General features: G+C 40.6%; 2 protein-coding genes across 4 annotated transcripts; both read left to right on the top strand.

The window, feature by feature from the left end:
- Nucleotides 1-7927: 7927 nt before the first annotated feature.
- LOC133843373 (proton-coupled amino acid transporter-like protein CG1139) lies at nucleotides 7928-10487 on the top strand. The gene is made up of 9 exons (XM_062276885.1): nucleotides 7928-8176; nucleotides 8235-8288; nucleotides 8359-8509; nucleotides 8572-8693; nucleotides 9192-9418; nucleotides 9477-9607; nucleotides 9676-9854; nucleotides 9915-10344; nucleotides 10409-10487. The coding sequence occupies exons 1-8, from the start codon at nucleotides 8058-8060 to the stop codon at nucleotides 10339-10341; spliced, it is 1410 nt and encodes a 469-aa protein (XP_062132869.1). The 5' UTR covers nucleotides 7928-8057; the 3' UTR covers nucleotides 10342-10344; nucleotides 10409-10487.
- On the top strand, nucleotides 10409-12404 carry LOC133843374 (glutamate transporter polyphemus). 3 transcript variants are annotated; one of them, XM_062276886.1, is made up of 6 exons: nucleotides 10409-10487; nucleotides 10552-10593; nucleotides 10646-10796; nucleotides 10850-11329; nucleotides 11391-11569; nucleotides 11854-12404. In XM_062276886.1, exons 1-6 carry the CDS (start codon nucleotides 10480-10482, stop codon nucleotides 12260-12262), a joined length of 1269 nt encoding a protein of 422 aa, XP_062132870.1. In that variant the 5' UTR covers nucleotides 10409-10479; the 3' UTR covers nucleotides 12263-12404. The 3 variants fall into 3 exon arrangements, with proteins under 3 accessions (XP_062132870.1, XP_062132872.1, XP_062132871.1); XM_062276888.1 differs by lacking the exon at nucleotides 11854-12404 and adding an exon at nucleotides 11819-11843; XM_062276887.1 differs by lacking the exons at nucleotides 10409-10487; nucleotides 10552-10593 and having other exon boundaries at nucleotides 10651-10792.
- The last annotated feature ends 5742 nt before the right edge of the window (nucleotides 12405-18146 follow it).

Below are 18146 nucleotides of genomic sequence, written 5' to 3' on the forward strand. Positions count from 1 at the left end.
TACAGCAGGGATTTCAGTTTCAGCCTCAGGTGCGAGGGTGTTCACTTTTTTGTCATGCAGCAGCAAAAGAAGCAGCTTCTGTTGCCTTATCCCTCTCTCTACCGCTTGGCAACAATTTGTAGCACGTGGCCTATTTGGCCATTGTGACACCGGGGCAAAGTTGGCGCCTTTTTTGGGCAGACGACGACCTTATAAAGACAACATCGCAGACGTGATTGCGGGTGCCTCAATTATCTAACCATATGAGTCTCGAGCTGTGTAAAAAGTGTCATCAAAGGGGCATCCACGTATCTGATTACCAAACGGGTTGTTACTCATTTTTGTTTTTTTGCTGTTGCAGTTGCATATGAATATCGATTGTTGGTCATTCAACACCCACGCGCCAGCGGATGCAGGAAGTGTTGCTGCTGCGGGGCTTCAGATAGGAATTGCAGACAACGATCTGCATAAAGCCTGGCAATTTCACCACAGCAACATTGTGAGTAGCAGCCAAGCAGAAAAACAGCAGCACCAGCAACAGCAGCAACAACTTTTGCCAAAGACGGTTATAATTGGCCCAAGGCAGCGACAATTTATCAACGCCGATTGCCATTTGTGTTGACAACTAACACACTGTTGTGGATACTCTGGGAGTGCAAAGAAATACAACTGCAACTGCGAATCTCAATCTCGAATCAGTTGCTGCTGCAGCTGCTTGCAAAGTTGGCATGAAGCGTGTTGATTTCGCACTTTACAGCTTGTAAAAGCCAGCAATGGCAACTGCCAACTGCCAACTGCAAGAGCAACACTTTGCTACCAACTATGAAATTATTTTATTTAATAACCACAAGATACTCGCATCTACTATGTATGTATATGAAAATGGTCAACAATTGTCGCTTTGTCGCTGCTGGCCAAAACGCGCTAATTGCGCACGAAAAGCACAAAACACAGCAGCAACAACAACAACAACAACGACAGAATTTATTACATTTCAATTATGTATATGGGCAAATGTTGGCACAACCAATTGGCATCGCATAAATCTTAACGAGCATCCATCTAACCAAGCACTTTCCTTCCACACTCTTTTTCTCCCTCTCTATCTCTCTCTTTGTCTCTCTCTCTCTCTCTCTCTGTCATCATCATCAGCATCAGCTGCATTAACTGCCTGTCAAATTAGCAAGAAACTCAGTCAGCAACATGAACAGCAACATTAGCAGCAGCTGCTGCTGTCTTTGACTTTTAGCAACATGCCGTTGATGCTGTCAGCAACATGCAACTGCAACTGCAGCTCGACAACACTGGCCAATTGGTCCAGTTGGCAATACTTCGCTGATTAGATGAGGGTTGAATTCGAAGAATGTGAAAAATAAAGTAGAAATCAAGTAGGAAATCTGATATGAAGAAAATCACAAAATAACAACGATAAATAAGTTAGTAGAAGCAATTTAATAAATTAAACGATTATACAATGATTATTTCTAACGCTCACAAATAAATAACTAAAAGTAATCTTGAGATTAGACAGAGAAAAAGTTTGTATAACTATGCGAATAATCGAAATTGTTTAAGAAATGTTTAATTAAGATTGTAATAGAAAAAAATCTTTTTGCATTATTATATTTATTTTAAGAAAGTAAATATTCTTAATAAAATATTAAGAAGATAGTGGGAAAAAGTTTAGTTACATAATAAATAAATGAATTATCTAATGAATCTATTCAGAATCTTTTCATTGTGTTGAAAATTTTTTTTTCATTTTTTTACTTTTACTTCTTTGCTTCAATAAAGTAATACTTTATTAGAATACTATATTAATACTATATTTTATTAAGTAGTACTATATTGTTCTTATGATTCCTGAAAATTTGTTTGCGACCAAATAATAATTGTGAAAGTTTTTTAAAAAATACTTTTGTATGGCAAAAAACGTCTTCAACAATCGGGTCTTAGTTACTTTGACTGACAATCTAAAACACTTCTTTATATAGTATTTAAAATAATTTTAATTAATTTTAGTGCCAAACCTCCTTTTTATTAATATATAATAAATATCGCTAATGACTTCTCCGAACAGCAACATTTAGTACTGTTTCACATGAGTTACTTCCAATCTAGCACTTAACGCAACAATTACGCAGTCCAGCAACATTGCAGCGACAGCAGCAACATGCTGCATGGATGGAAGCGGAAGGATGGGCTAGAAGGCGAGGAGGCGAGGAGGGGGAGAACTGTGGAAAGCCCTGCGACGTGTGTGGCCTGTTAAAGGTTAAAACCAGCAACTACATATTGCTATTGCTATTGCAATTGCTGCTGCTGGCGTTGGCTTTAGCGGTTGCAACTTTTGTCGTTGTCCGTGCATAAATCGTGTGAAATATCGCATTTCGCGCAGTTTCGCTTCGTGTTAACGAGTGTCACATACACACACACACACACACACACACACACACACTCACACACACACAAAGATAGACAGGCAGAAACACGCATTTATTTGTCTTGGACAAGCATTGTTGTAGTTGTTGTTGTTGCTGTTGTGGCCGTAGTTGCAGTCGCTGCTGTTGTTGTTGTGGTTGTTGCTACTGCCCAACTGCTTAGCTGGCAAGTGCTTGTCACTTGATTGCATTGCTTGCAGTTGTTGTTGTTGTTGCTGCTGCTAGAGTTGCTGCTGCTGCAGTTGCTGTTGTTGTCTTCGGTGTGTGTTTATTTGCATATATTGACAACGCTGTGTGATAATGCTGTTGACATTGATATAGCTCACAGTCGAGGGCTATAAGTTGAGTCTAGTTGTAGTTTTTGTTGTTGTTGTTGTTGATGTTGCTGCTATTGTTACTCTTGCTGTTGCTTTCGCTGTTGCTGTTGCTGCTGCAACGCCCACAAAACAATTGACAGTCGACAACATGCCGCAAAGCTGCAAAAGCAGGCAAAAAACAAAAGCAAACTCCAAGCTGGGGGCAGCAGCAGTCAGTTTTGGTTGCTGCGGCAATCTGATAAAGTTGCGGCTGTTGAGCATGCGCATGTTGCACGCCTACAAAATCATGTTGCACGTCAATTGTGCAGCTCGCAAAATATTTGAGTGCGTCTCTCTTTTTTTTTTGTTCGCTGTGTTGTCTGCTTATTTAAATTCTGCAATGATTTTTTCAAAGTACAGAGACTCTTCAAGGCCGCCCCTTTTCTTGGCGACGTGTGTGGCAATAAGCTGAGTCTGTACATGGGAAGGGGAGGGGAAGGGAGGGAATAGGGAAACATGTTGCTGACAGACGGCAGCCAGAAGGCGGGCAACAGCAGCAGCAGCCACAGTCTGAGCAACACCAACGCCAAAAGCCACAACGACAATATCGAATTGCGATTGCTGCTGTTGCTGCTTTAGATGTTGTTGTTGGGCGGCAATTGATTCTTAAAAAACGCTGACATCTTACATGTTGCAGCAACATATTGCCGCTGTGACTACGACTGAGATTTGCCTACGTCTGTTGGCTGGTTGGCTGGTTGTCGCGCTGCCAGTCGCAACAACGTTGACAAATTGCTACATGTGCTCTGCAAAACTTGAGCAGCATCGCATTACGCAGACTTTGCTCGACTTTGCGACTTGCGAACTGGACAACTTGGGAATATGCCAAACGGAAATTGAAAATTACTTAAAAATTGCACATCTCGAGAGAGAGAAAGAGAGAGAGCAAAAAGAAGGATAAACGCCCACCAGGTAGCACAAAGTTGTTAGTGCACTTTCGTAGCTATAATCCTTCGGCAGGTCCAAACTAATAATCGCATAATACACGTTCCAAGCTAATGATTAACTTGCATCATTATCGCACAAGATCTCGATCGCTCTCTCCCGCTCCCGCTCTCGCTCTCTGCAATTGCTGGTGAGGAAGGGTTCGTGGGTTCGAGTTGATTTCATCTTTTTTGCTGCTGAGCGATCTTGAAATTAGCTGCTGCCGTATCTGCAGAAGCTGTTCCGATGGGCAGGACAACAAAGCATCCTGCACTTTTACTCGTTTCATTGAAGAAACGACGCGCGCCCATTGCCCGAGGCAACTCTGACGTTGCTGCTGCTGCTGAGGTTGCTGCAATCTGCTTTTATTTTATGCGCAGCGCGCTTAAAAATGCAGTCAACGTCTTTCGATGGGCTCCAGACGCAGGCGCAGACAGGAACCTGCCGCTTACGCGAATGCCTGACGACGGCCCCAAAAAGGCAAACGGCCCGACAACAGCAACAGCAAGAGCAAAAGAGCAGCCAAGCAATCGCGTGGATGATTCCCAAGCAACAGGCAACAGGCAAACGGCAGCCGAAGCTAAAAAATCTGTTTTGCCGAGGGAGAAAATTCACTGCATCCTCCCACTTTTTGCCGCTGCTGCTGCTGCTGTTGTTGTTGCTGTCTTTTTTTGCTGTTGTAGTTGCTTCTACGTGGTCCAGGCATTGGGGCTATTATGTTGCTGCTGTTGTTCTGTTTCTGTTGCTGTTGCTGTTGCTGCTGTTGTGGAGCCAATCATTATATGCGTTTTTCATACTTTTTTATGCGGGAGTTCGGCCAGGAAAACAAGTTGCTGTTGCTGTTGCCGTGGTTGCTGCTGCGATTTTTGATTTATGCGCAGCCAAATGAGTTCCAGTTTACAAAACAACAAGAAACAAAAAACGAAGGGAAAAGGAATCAGTAGTAGAAGTGGGCATATCAAAATGCGTGCACACCCACACTTCCGGCTGTAAATTGAATGTGGGCGTGTCACTCTGTTACTGCCCCCCAAAAAGTGAACTGAGCAACTGAGCAAAGCAACCAAAAGCAATTGGAATGTAGCACTCATGTTGCTGGCAGGTAGCAGCAGCAGCCACAGCAACATGCGCATAATTATGCTGCTGTTGTTGTGTATTTAAGTTGATGGTTTTGTAGCCAAACATCAAATAGTCGAAGCAAAAAAAAAAACCAACACACTCGCAACTAAGAAGTCAACAAGAGGCAAACGTAGAGCGTCGAACGACAAATCGTCGAAAGTTACAGTTTAAGTTGCTGCCTGGCTGACTGACTCGATGGCTGGCTGCTGCCAATCACCACAGCAGCAGCAACAGCAGCAGCAACAGACAGTAGATAATCAGAATTCCAACATTTTCACCTGTTGCCATTTGCTGCTGCTTGCAGTTTGACATGTGCCGCACATGCCGTTGCCATTTGTCTGCACTTTAATGACGCACCACGTCCAACAACCACAGCCAGCAACAGCAGCAGTAGCAGCAGCAACCACAGCAGCCAACGGGCAGCTTCAATCCCAATCCTCGCCTTCTCGTCGCTAGCAATCAGCTAAGCATCTTGGCGCGTTGACAATCTATGCGCATAGTTTAGCATTTACTGTTGGAATTATTGAACCACATGCGAAGTTCGACTTACAGTCGCTGACCCACTTGCCATTACAGCCAAGTCAGGCTAGACCAGGCCAGCTGATGTCGCTTGAATACTGCAAGTAAGGGGGAAGGAGGCGGTGGACTGCCGCTGCGCCTGAGGTGACCATCATCATCATGGGCTGCCACCCTTGGACGGCCAAAGTGTCATTAGTATGTTAATTTCACTGAAAATTCATACGCAGCGTGGTACGCCTGCAATGCAATTGTCAATGCGCATATTTAAATGCCAATTTTCAGCTGCCGTTTGCTTGCGGTTCTCACAATACCCTGCAAGCTATGATTGCGCTGCAATTGTAAATTAACTTTATGAAAGGAAACTATTTCTATACGAGTTGGTAGCACACTTTTGTATATGAATGAATATTATCAAATTTACCAAAACAAAGAAAGCCAACATATTTTAAGATAATTCTTAGTAAGGTGAAAAGAAAATCAAAGATTCAAATTTCTTTTACATTTTTTAGATAATTCTAAAAAGAAATGAAGGCAGTATTAATAAATTAAATAAAGGTATATAACTTTTTTTTCCTACAAAATACATTTTAAGAGAACAATAAAGAAAGGTACGATCAATAAAGTTTTTAAAAATTTTACAATGGAAAATTATTTATTCACTTTACACCAAAAAACATAAATTGAAGTACATTCTGGCGAAAATTATGGATGGCTCAGCAAAAAGCTAAAGTTAAAGTCATTAAATGTATCTTCTTGTTATCAATGAAATATTATATTAATAATGTTTATCTCTGAGCTTAATTGTATATGATTGGCTTCTGATTTTAAGAGTATGGAAATACAATATATACATTTCAATAAGCTCTATCTTTCAATATATGAATTTTCCTCATCCAAAATGATTAATAGGTAGGTTAAACAGCTGCCCCTAGGAGCGGCGGAGGATAAAGTTGCCTAGCTGTACCGAAAAGAACAGAAATGAATAATAATAGTATATAATTTATATATTCTAAAAGTATAATTAAAACTTATCTTATTTATCAATTTTTAAACTGTCTTCGGTACATCTTGAAAGCACAAACTTCAAAATATTTATTTCATAGTCAAATAATGTAATTCTTTTCTTAAGACGACTGCAGTAATGCGCAATTAATACCCTGCAAAGGTTTTTGTTTTGTAGTTTCTGGTCTTGTTGTCACCACAAAGTGTAACAGAATGTTAGATATCGGAATTCGCTGACCTCCCGCGCACACATTGCGCAAAAAACACCTTGATCGCTGACCGGCCACCTCAACAGAGGGGGCAACAGGGAAATACGCAACCACGGCAATAGCAACAACAACAAATATGCTATAGGAACAGCAACAGCTACAGCTACAGCAATCAAATGCGTAGTTGACCCCTGACTTGGCCTCGGTAAAAGCAAATAAACAACACAGCAAAAGACACTTGGCGAATGTTGAAGAAAAAAAGCTGAAAAAAGGGGCACTAGCTGAATTTGCATAGGAAAAACAACATTTCCGCCAACACACAAATACAAAGCGAGCAAAGGGGCGGTTTCATTTACTAGCTGCAGAACAGAGTGAGGGGAGGATCCAGGTTAGACAATTGTATATATTACACAAGTACTCGCGCCGCGGACTCATAGTTGTACTCGCATTAGCATTCGTATTCACAGTCGCACTCACAGTTGTACTCGTGCTCACACTCGTTCTCAGAGTTGTTGTCCCAGCGGGAGGTTTGGCGATGGGCCGCACACAAAGCAAACTCAGATTTAACTAGAAACTGTACTTTGTGCCAATCGCCATTGAATGATACGATACGATGGTGCTGTGGTGCGTTGCGGTGGTTTTCAGTCAATTTATGGTCAATGCCATTATTGCTAGGCATGTGAAAAATGCGTGCAAAGAAACAACAACGACAAACGCTGGCCACACTAATTAGTTTGTCTTTTGGCTTGGCCTACAACGAGCCTCCATTTCGGATCATTGCCAACTCGCCGCCTCACCAGCTAGTCTTCTTCTTGCCTCCTCGTTGCCGCCTCGATCGCCAGCGGGCTGCTGCATAATTTAGGTAGCAGCAGAAGCCACTCTCCACTGGCCAAGCTGAGGCACTGGCCAGCGTCTTCATGGTCAGATCACTTTGGCAGGCTTTAAACGCCCACACAACAGGCATTTGTTGCTCTCCGCGCTGCTGATTTTGTTGTTCTTAATTTCCAGGAATGAAGCAATGCTCTGGGCCATGCTAATATTTAAAAGCCATAAAGCAGCAAACTTTTAGCACAACAATGAAGTTGCAATACTCTGCGAATTTGAAATTTTATTCAACTTAAGTCATAAATATATTTTAAATATCTAAGATACAACTAAGTTAAGCCTTCAGCTCTGAAATGACAAGTATTTTGTATTAATAAAAGTACCCAATTAGGAAACTATAAATAAAGTTGGACTACTCGCATTTTAATTCAAATATTTTTTTATTAACTAAATACTTTTTCTTATCATAAAAGTACATAAAAAGTCAGTTCACAAATTAATATCAAATAACTCACTCTCAAAAAGAGTATTCAAACAACTACAACTTATGATCTTCTGACTTTAACTCTTCGCATTTAGTTCTTAACCATTTGCATAATTGCCAACCAAGTTGGCCCTGAACAACACAATAAATATATATGTAAAACATTTATGTGTTTGTGTGTGTGTGGAATGCTCTCTAGCCTAAAATGTTGCCCCCTAAGATGCCAAGTCGTCGGCGTTTCTCCATACAAATGAACAAGGACCTGAGGGATGTGTTGCAACCGATTCATGTGCGGGCTTTTCACTTTCTACAACGCAACTTGGGGTAAGTTGCGATGAGTCATTCGAGTCGATATTTATATTGACCCATTAACTATCCTTAGCTCTGGGCTATCCTATAATTCGCACATTGAACACGTTGTGGAACATCCAATTACGTATGCAGCAATCAATGAAATACTCGTAAGATTCAGCTCTCGACTCTCAATCTAAATACCTTATACTTAGCGATATGGAAGCGTTTATTAATCTGCTCAAATGCGCTCTTGGCACGGGTTGTCTGGCCATGCCCAGAGCCTACTATAATGCTGGCTGGTTGCTCGGCTTGATTAGCACAATTCTGCTCGGCTCCTTTGTGGTTTATGCCATGCACGTGCTGGTAAACTTGGCTCTTGATTTTTAGTTTAATACTCAGCTTATACGATTTCCCTTTGACCACAGCTCAATGATATCAACTCGCTGTGCAAACGACACAAGTTCTCGACACTCAACTACAGCGAGACCATGGAACTCGCAGTTCTCAATGGACCACAGTGGCTGCAGCCTCTTGGCAAATTGCTAGCGTAAGTTTAACAAATAAGTTATTATTTAATTGTAAGCTGTGATGCTCGTTTTAACCCTCAACCGAATACGAAGGTTTCTCTGACCCTATAAAGTAATAATATGAATAAATTAATCGCCATAATTACATTTAAAGTAAGATATAACAAATGTTTAACACACTTAGCTGACCTTTTCTGAGAATTTCTTTATTCTTCTTTAGAAAATGCTTATTTAAAATATTAATTTATATACTTAATTTCTTATTTGAAAATACTAGAATATATATATGTATATATATACTACTACATTCAAAATATATTATTTGCTACAATGATGTTTTATATTTTTTAAGAAAATGTTTACTTTAAATATTTATTTATTTAATTCATTTATTATTAAAAATACCATGATATACCGAAAACTATATTTCATAGATCAATAGACTACTACATTTAAAATATACTGTTTGTTACTATCACAATTAATTACAATTAAACTGTATTATACTTCTCTCTCAGCTGTCAAGTGGATGTCTTTCTTTGTGTCTATCACTTTGGAGTAGATTGTGTGTACGTTGTGTTTGTGGCCAAAAGTGTCAAGGAATTGGGCGACATTTATTTGCGGCCCATTGACATACGTTTCTATATGGCGCTGCTCACGCTGCCGCTTCTGTTGACCTTTCTCATAAGAGATCTGAAGTATCTTGTACCCTTTGCGATAGTTTCAAATATGCTAATGCTGACAAGCAAGTATTTTGTGTAGTTTTAATATTTAAATGTGTACTCATCCAACTTCCATTACAGGCTTTGCAATCATTTGTAGCTACATATTCTGCAATTTGCCAAGTCTGGAAGAACGTCAAGCTGTTCAGGTGTGGACACATTATCCCCTCGTCTTTGGCACAATATTATTTGCCATTGAATCCGTTGGCATGGCAAGTGCACATACTTTGTTCGTTTCCCATCGTTAATCAAATCGCTTGTAAAATGCGTTATCCCACAGATCCTCACGCTGCGAATGAACATGCAAAAGCCTGAACATTATTTGGGAACCTTTGGTATACTCAATCGGGCCATGTTCATTGTGATTGCGTTTTATGCGGCATTCGGCTTTTTCGGCTATTGGCAGTATGGCGATGCCACCGCCAGTTCGATACTTAACAATCTGCCCATCAATGAAATGTAAGCTTTAATTCAAATATTTTAAGCAACACATTAATCCGAGTATCGACTGCTTTGCAGACTGCCTCAATGCGTTAGAGCCATGCTGGCTTTAGCCATCTTTTTCAGCTATGCCCTGCAGGGCTACGTTGCGATCGAGATAATCTGGCGCAACTATATGCTGCCTCGATTGGTGGATAATGCAACCCGATCGCTTGAGTATCTGGTGCGCATGGCCATGGTGATTGCCTCTGTGCTTTGTGCTATCGCCTATCCGGACTTTGGATTGCTGCTTTCGCTGGTTGGCTCCTTTTGTCTGGCTCAAGTGGGTCTTATCTATCCGGGCATTATCAATCTCTGTGTCTGCTACGATCAGGGCTATGGTCGCTTTAAGCTTCTACTCTTCCGTTCATTGGCATTCATCGTTGTGGGTTTGGGTGGCGGCATTGCAGGCACTGTGACCTCATTGGCATTAATGCGAGAACAGCTAAAAGACATCGACAACTGAGAAGTGAAGATTTGTAGTTTAACAATCGTATTGGCTTTTACTATTACTTTAAAAATATTAAAATTAGTTCCCATTTTCAGTTGTACTGTTGACTTCATAAAGCATATTTAGTCAGTTTACCAAAATTAAAAGTTATTAATGGCAGAGTAAGTTAAATCTATCTTAGCTTCTTGCGATCTAGCTTTTATATGTAGTAATGTCCACACACAGTTATGATCCATATGCAAGTCGAGAAGTGGAAGTTCCGCTGACGTAAGTTTTAACTTCTACAGATGTAACTCGTTATAGTATCGCTTTTTCTTAGCGTCTGGGATGCGTTTTTCTCATTGGTAAAATGCGTTATTGGCACTGGCATTTTGGCCATGCCTTTAGCCTTTAAGTTCACTGGCGTTCTGGGTGGATGCGTTCTAACTGTGCTGTCTATGTTTGTGCTTATTTATGGCATGGAATTGCTGGTAAAAGAATACTTTTATTTACATTTAATTACTATGCACAACTTATTCTACAGATCATGTGCATGGTGGAGTCGTGTAGACGAAAAAAAGTCCCATATATGACGTTCCATGAGACCATGGAGTTCGCCTTTGAAGAGGGACCCAAATGTTGTCGTTGGTTCTCCAAGGCAGCTGGATATTCGGTGGATATTATTCTCGGATTATCGCATTATGGTGTCAATGTTGTCTATATTGTTTTTGTGGCTGTCAACTTGAAACAATTCATTGAAGAGTATTTTGCTAAAATCGATCTTCGGATTTTGATCGCAATTGTTGGCATTTGTTGCATTCCATTATTCTTATTGCGACATCTGAAGTATCTGGTGCCCAGCAATATACTCGCTACATGTCTGATTCTGCTCGGAATCTTGGCTATATTTTGGTACTTATTCCGTGGCCTGCCATCGATATCAGAGCGAAATATGTTCCCGGACCTGATTAAAATACCCTTTGCTTTAGGCATTGTATTGTTTTCCATATCATCCGTGGGTGTGGTTAGTAAGACTATTTAAAATATTTAGAGAACATTTTCCAACTCTTGCGGTTTCTCATTAGATGCTCGCTATTGAATCAAAAATGGCAGAGCCGAAGAAATATTTGGGTTGGCTGGGTGTTCTGAGTGTCGCCGCGATATTGATATGCATACTTTATATTTTCTTCGGATTGATTGGCTACTGGCGTTACGGTGATGCCACTGAAGCGACTATAACTCTCAATATTCCAGTTGAAGAAATGTAAGTTACATTTGGCATGTTTGATTTCACTATATTCATGTAGAGAGCACAGAAAATAGGTCTATCATACATATATGTGTGTTTTAAACCCTTCACTCTGAAAAAAGAGTGAAAAGAGGTTTATTAATTTACTATATAAGATATATTATCTATGCATCTACTAAGCTTTATTATACGTTCCTTTTTTGCCCCTTAATCTTCCTTTACCATCTTTTATTCATCTTTCTTTCTTTCTCTCTCTCGTTAGAGCACATTTTGATAAAACATTTTTGTATTATTCTCAGTCTCGCTCAGGTAATAAAATTGGGCATAGCTGTTGCCATATTTCTCACATATCCACTTAGCGGATATGTCACCGTCAACATTATCATGGATCATTTGAAGAAGCGCGATCTTAAAAATCCACACATGGTTGAATATATCGTACGTATCTGCTTTGTCCTGTTAACCACACTGAATGGCATCGCTTTTCCCAACTTGGGTCCATTGCTGTCGTTGGTGGGTGCATTTTCCATCTCGGTGCTGAATTTGATATTCCCATGCTTCATCGAGTTGTGTTTGTACCACGATTCTTATGGCAAATTTCTATGGAAACTCTGGAAGAATATTCTTATAATTATCTTTGGATCAATTATATTCTTTTATGGCAGTTATACAGCGTTCGTGGAAATGATTGAAGAATATTTTACATAGTCCGAGGAAACAACAACAGCGGAAGATACAACAACTGAGGTTGCAACGACCTAAAAAAACGTTTAGCAATCATATTTACTTTTGTATATTGACAAGTAGAGTTATACAAACAGAAATGAGTATTAAAGTCAATAGTAAAGTACCTTTGTGTATATGTATTTTGGATAGTGTAATTTCTGAAAGTAGAAGTAATGTGTACATTCAAATTCTATTTTTTAAAATCTAATGAAAGATCTGTACAATAAACACACATAGTCCCTTTATACATACATATATGTATAAAATATACAATAAATATAAAAATATAAATATAAATCAAATTATTAAAGAAGGGCACGAGTACGTAGAATGGTGAAATAACATTTTTCGGTTCAAAAAAATGTTAAATCACAACGTTTGCCCGCTACCCATAGGGTAGAAGGGTATTATAACTTTATGCCGTCAGGAAATGTATGTAACAGGTAGAAGGAGGCATCTCCGACCCTATAAAGTATATACATTATTGATCAGCGTCAACAGCCGAGACGATCTAACCATGTCCGTCTGTCCGTCTGTCCGTATGAACACCTAGATCTCAGAGACTATAAGAGATAGAGCTATAATTTTTTTTCGACAGTATTTGTTTTATTTTCATGCAGATCAAGCTTGTTTCAAATTTTTGCCACGCCTACTTCCGCCCCCGCAAATCAATAAAATCGAATAACATATACAATAATAACTATAATATTTATGATTGGTATATTTTGAATGCGGTATACCATATATTATATTTTAGTAAATTTGTATTTTCGGTATATTTTTATAAAATACTGCACTATTTTTCTTTTATTCAAAATGGGTAGCGGGTATCTCACAGTCGAGTACACTCGACTGTAGCTTTCTTACTTGTTTAAATTAACCAAAGAAGCCCGCGAGTACGCAGAGAGAAAAAATCTAGATTGAAGCATCTTAATATCAGATTTTTTTTTAATCTTAAAAAAAAAGAATGTTGAAATAACATTTTTTCGGTTCAACAAATCTTATTTCACTTTTTTTTTCTGTGTAGTGATAAATTTCTATAATAAAATAATATTTTCGTTAATTACATTGTGTATTGCATAAGAACACGCTACTAAATAATTTTACTGAAGTAAACATCAATGAATTATATTCCGAGAGGGCGGTAAGATGGCACAGTTGCAATTGCAAGCAACTCCCAACTGTTCAACACCAACAGCATTCACAACTCCACCTCCGCTGACGAGTGCTCAGCCCATTATCGATGGTGATGTCGACATTGGCATTGCCGGTAATTCCCTCATTAGGTGGCAGTCTCTGGGTAACCAATCTGGCGTAGAGCCTGGCATGTGGCATGCGGCCGAGGCAACCTGCTTGCCACAACACAAGCAGCAGCCTGTTTGTCTGTCGACGTCGCCGAGTCAGGCCCACTTAACGATGCTCCGGAATTTATGCCGATATGGTAATGCATCTCTACGCTGGGGCCGCTGTTGCAAGTGCTGTGGCAGCCACTGCTGTTGCTGCTGCTGCTGCTGGGGCGGCCCGCCGCTTGCCTCATTATGCCATTGATGGACTGCAGTTGAGCGTTTGGATTGCGTAATTTATTGTTTGGGCCGTCGCTTGATAAACTGGTGTTGGATTCCGACATAACCTAAATGGGCAAACGGCCGACAGGCGACATCTGTTTGCAGTTGTTGTTGTTGCTGTTGTTGTTGTTGCTGCCACCGATGTTGTTATTGGCCTGGAGAAACATTTTTTGCCAACGCCTGCATATCACTTTCCGTCAAATCCATCGGGGCTTTGAGTGAGTTCAACGTGGGATTTGAGCGCACTCGCATTTATGGCTCTAATTAGCTACGCAATCGGCATGCAAAAGCCACAAGACTCTTTTGTTCACCACACACAAACACACACAAAACATTGTTCAGTTCAGTTAGTGATGCCAGCGATCTTTGGCTAATGATTTCCAATGAAAATGTGGCACACGTGCAGCACACAGACATAGACGACTCCACCCATGTGGCCCAAGTGGAGGGCAAAAGGTTAAACAGTGTGCAGCAGGCGCAAGCATCAAGTTCTGCGTATGCGACGATTGCCCCAAAGTGCCACAAATCATTCCGAAGGAGCTATCCACTGCGATCCTCGGCAACCAATTTGTGTTCCGTTGCTTTGCCGTTTGTATAAATCAATTGGCCAGCCAAGAGAGTCCAGAGTCGAGAGTCGAGATACTGAAGTTGGAGCTAGAGTTGGAGTTGGGAGTTGTGCGGTTCGATTTGACAACCCGCTGCGCGATGTCTATTGGCATGGCCATCCTATAAATTGCCTGCCTCTCTGATCTCCACTGATGCATTATGTGTTTGGACTATGATTTTTCACTTGTTTTAGTGCGTGCGATTCACGTCTGATTGGTCTATAAATTATAAAGTTTATTGCGCCCAAAAAAACCTACTCAATGTGCGTTCTTTGAATGTGTGAGTGCTTGAATCTGAGTATGAGTACGAGGCTTGAAGCCTGAGGCCGCCCCCGACACTGATGGATTACAAATGTCGTGCCCGTCGTTATCTTACGCTCGACCTAACGCAAATATTGGTTTATCGAAATATTCTCCTTAATAAAAAAAGAGAAATGAGAGAGAAGTTATTGGTTTTTTTTTTTGGTTGTAAATACTTTCGATTTTTTTTTCTTCAAATTTTGTTTAAATATTTGCACAATTTAACGGTCAGCGGCAGTCGCTGACTATTGAGTAGGTTGTTGGATAAAGTCGGAGACACGTCAAGAGTCGCCAAAGTCATCAACTCGTTGATTATGCTGCCCCCAAGGCCTTGACCTGTGCGGCAAGAGCAGCCAACGAACATGCAACACGGAACATGCAACAGTCAGAATGTCAAAAATGGAGAGACACAAGTTGTGTTGTGTAGGAGACGCGACACAAAAGATGCCGACAAAGACGCCCATTGAACTGCACCAAATTTTCAGAGCCCAGCAGCAGCAGCAGCCACAGCCGCAGCAACAGCAGCAACATGCTTGGAAGGTATGTCAGCAACATGTTGTCTAGCCAACTGACAATTGCCTGAACTGACTGACTGAATGACTGCCTGGACAGGTAATGTCTGTTAGCGGTACCTTTAATTGCCTGGCTGCCCAAAATCTATAGACAAAATGTCATGCCTAACTAACTAAAAGCGGTTGCAGCAGCAGCAGCCAACAACAGCAAAGTGAAGCAACAACTGACAACTTTGTTGCTACCAGCAACAGCAACAGCAACTACTTCAAGCTCTTGTTGCTGTTGCTGCTGCTGCTGTGCCAGCATTAATATTAATTAAATAAACGTTAATTCAGCGCATTAATGCGTAATAAATAATGCCACTTTGTGGCAAAAATTAATGCATAAAACGCTACTTATCGCTGCCGACGCCGCCGCCACGCACTTATCTGTGTCAACACAGCGCCAGAGGCAGCAACAGCCAGATGTTGCTGCTGTTGCTGCTGCTGCTGACAAACGCATTGTCAATAGGCCTGGCCAATAGCAATATAGATCCGTTTGCTGCGGGACTCGCTAGTCGGTTAAGTCGGGAGTCTGCAGTCGGGAGTTGGGAGTCGGGAGTCGGGAACTCTGGAGTTGGCGGACGGCGGCGGGTTGCAATTACATGTCTGTGACAAGAATTTTAAATGAAAAAAAAAGGAAAAAAGCAAGTTGCTGCACTGCACTCTGTGCACTGTGGACAAATGATTCAAACTTTCGCATTACGTGTGGAAAATGTTTAAAATTGCAGCACAGCCTGCGGACTTTTTAGCCTGCAAAGGCCCGAGGCGCCATGCCAGGAGGAAGGCTGTTGCTTGTTGTTTTTGTGCGCTTTGCATGCATTGCCACAAAGGAGCGTTGCAAAAACGCACAACGCACAACGCACAGCGTACACAGCACATGGCACATGAAATTAGAAAGGCATTATTGCAAATCTCTCGCATTTGAGGTTTATTTATCAGCAATTTGTCAGCAAGTGTTTAGCCAGATGCTGCGGCTCAGATTAAAGTGACACGACGCACTCGCCGCACTCGTACTTTCTAATACAATGCATTGACACACTCCATTAAATGCAACATGAAAAGAATCCGCAAAATATCAACTTAATAGCCGCAACCAATTGGGTCACTGATTTGCTAAGGTCCTTCAAATAAGGCAAGTACATTTGATAGCAATTTTAATGAGGGATCCACTCAAAAGTAAATGAAAGAGTGACCAAATTAAAGATAATACAGAAGGAGAAGTAATTTCGCTGATGTATAAAAAATCTTAGAGAAATTTAAAATCATTCAATGATAATTCATCATAATGTTGGATGATTAAATAATTAACTGAATAGTAAAATGAAACTATAATGAGTGAGTATCAAAAACTAAATGAAAAATAAGTAAAAGAGCTACAAAACAAAACAGTGCGGTATTATTCGTCAAATATACCAAATAATTTACCATAAAATACTAAAATATACCGAAATGAAGTAGAACTTTAATTTAGGACATATTAAAAAGTCTAAATTGGCAGAGATACTATTAATATTAAATAAACTATTTACAAATAAAAACTTAGCAAGAATATTAACAATATTCAATAAACTAGTTACTAACTCAAAATTAATAACCACTTGCCAATAAATCGTTTCTATAATTGGATTGCCATATAGAATGCACATAGAAATAAAGTTATTTTTCTAATAAGGATTAAATTGTACTCATAAAAATTTAAAAGCCTTATTTAAACTATTTTATGGTTAAGTTATAGTACAAAAATAGCTTCCCTTTGGCCATATTAATTAAATTTTAATTACTTTAAAAAAACTCTTTTTATAGCAGACACATTTAACCTTAGGCCACATTTCTGTCTGTTTGTAATTTCACATATTTAATTGCCAGTATAATTATTTGTAAATCGTGAAATTAAACTAATCAAATGAGTTGTTAGCCCTAAGCACAAATGCGAAAGCCAATTGAATTTTAATGCACTTTGAACAACAATTTAAGCAAGTAAATCGATGTATTGCAGTTGTAACCCACGCCTAAGCATAAGTTGGCCAACTGATTTATGGGCAAACATTTGGCCATGTTGCAGCCAGTGTGCCATGAGTGCATTAGAAATGGCTGCAGCGAGGAGTACGACAGGAGCAGCCAGCCGGGAGCAACATAATTTCGCAGCGCGTTGCCTTTGGCTCAGTTAACAAATAACATCAACTTATTAAATAAAGTTTCAATTCGAACAAACTGCAAGGAGGGCAAACGCATTGCAAAACGAACAACGGCTACCGAACTGAGTGTGAGTCGCTCTTACTCGCTCTCTCGGAGGGGGGGTAAAAGAGGAGTCAGTGTGCAGGAGGTCGCTGCAGGCGCAGCCACAATAAATCATCACATCGAAGGCAGCCAGTTGGATGGAGGGGCACGACTCGTTGTCTGACTGTATGTCTATGCTACCTGGGCTGCCGCCTGTAACTGCGGCCAAGTTATGTGGCTTCATTGTGGACAGAATGAACGCTTTTAAGCAGACAATTGCAGCCTGCGGCGCAGCGACGTCGACAGCGGGAATAGAAGCAACAGCAGCAGCAGCTTCAACGCCAACACAGCAGCAGGTAGGCAAAGGCAAGGAGTTTGCGTCTAAAGATTGGTTAGCCACTCTAGCAGCTCCCACTGCCCCATTGCCCATTGTTCAGGCAAAAGAACGAGGCAGTTGCCTCCTTGTTGCTGCTGCTGCTGCTGTTGCTGTTGTTGCTGCTACACATTTTCGTAGGCCGCGCTGTGCACATAAATCATTGACTTGACTCCAAACAGCAAGTTCGAATTGCCAGCTCGAGTGCTGCTGCTGCTGGCTGCAATATGAGTTAATTTTTGCCAGCCCCGA

The sequence above is a fragment of the Drosophila sulfurigaster genome, chromosome 3, assembly GCF_023558435.1.
Source record: "Drosophila sulfurigaster albostrigata strain 15112-1811.04 chromosome 3, ASM2355843v2, whole genome shotgun sequence".
In the NCBI taxonomy this organism is placed as follows: domain Eukaryota; kingdom Metazoa; phylum Arthropoda; class Insecta; order Diptera; family Drosophilidae; genus Drosophila; species Drosophila sulfurigaster.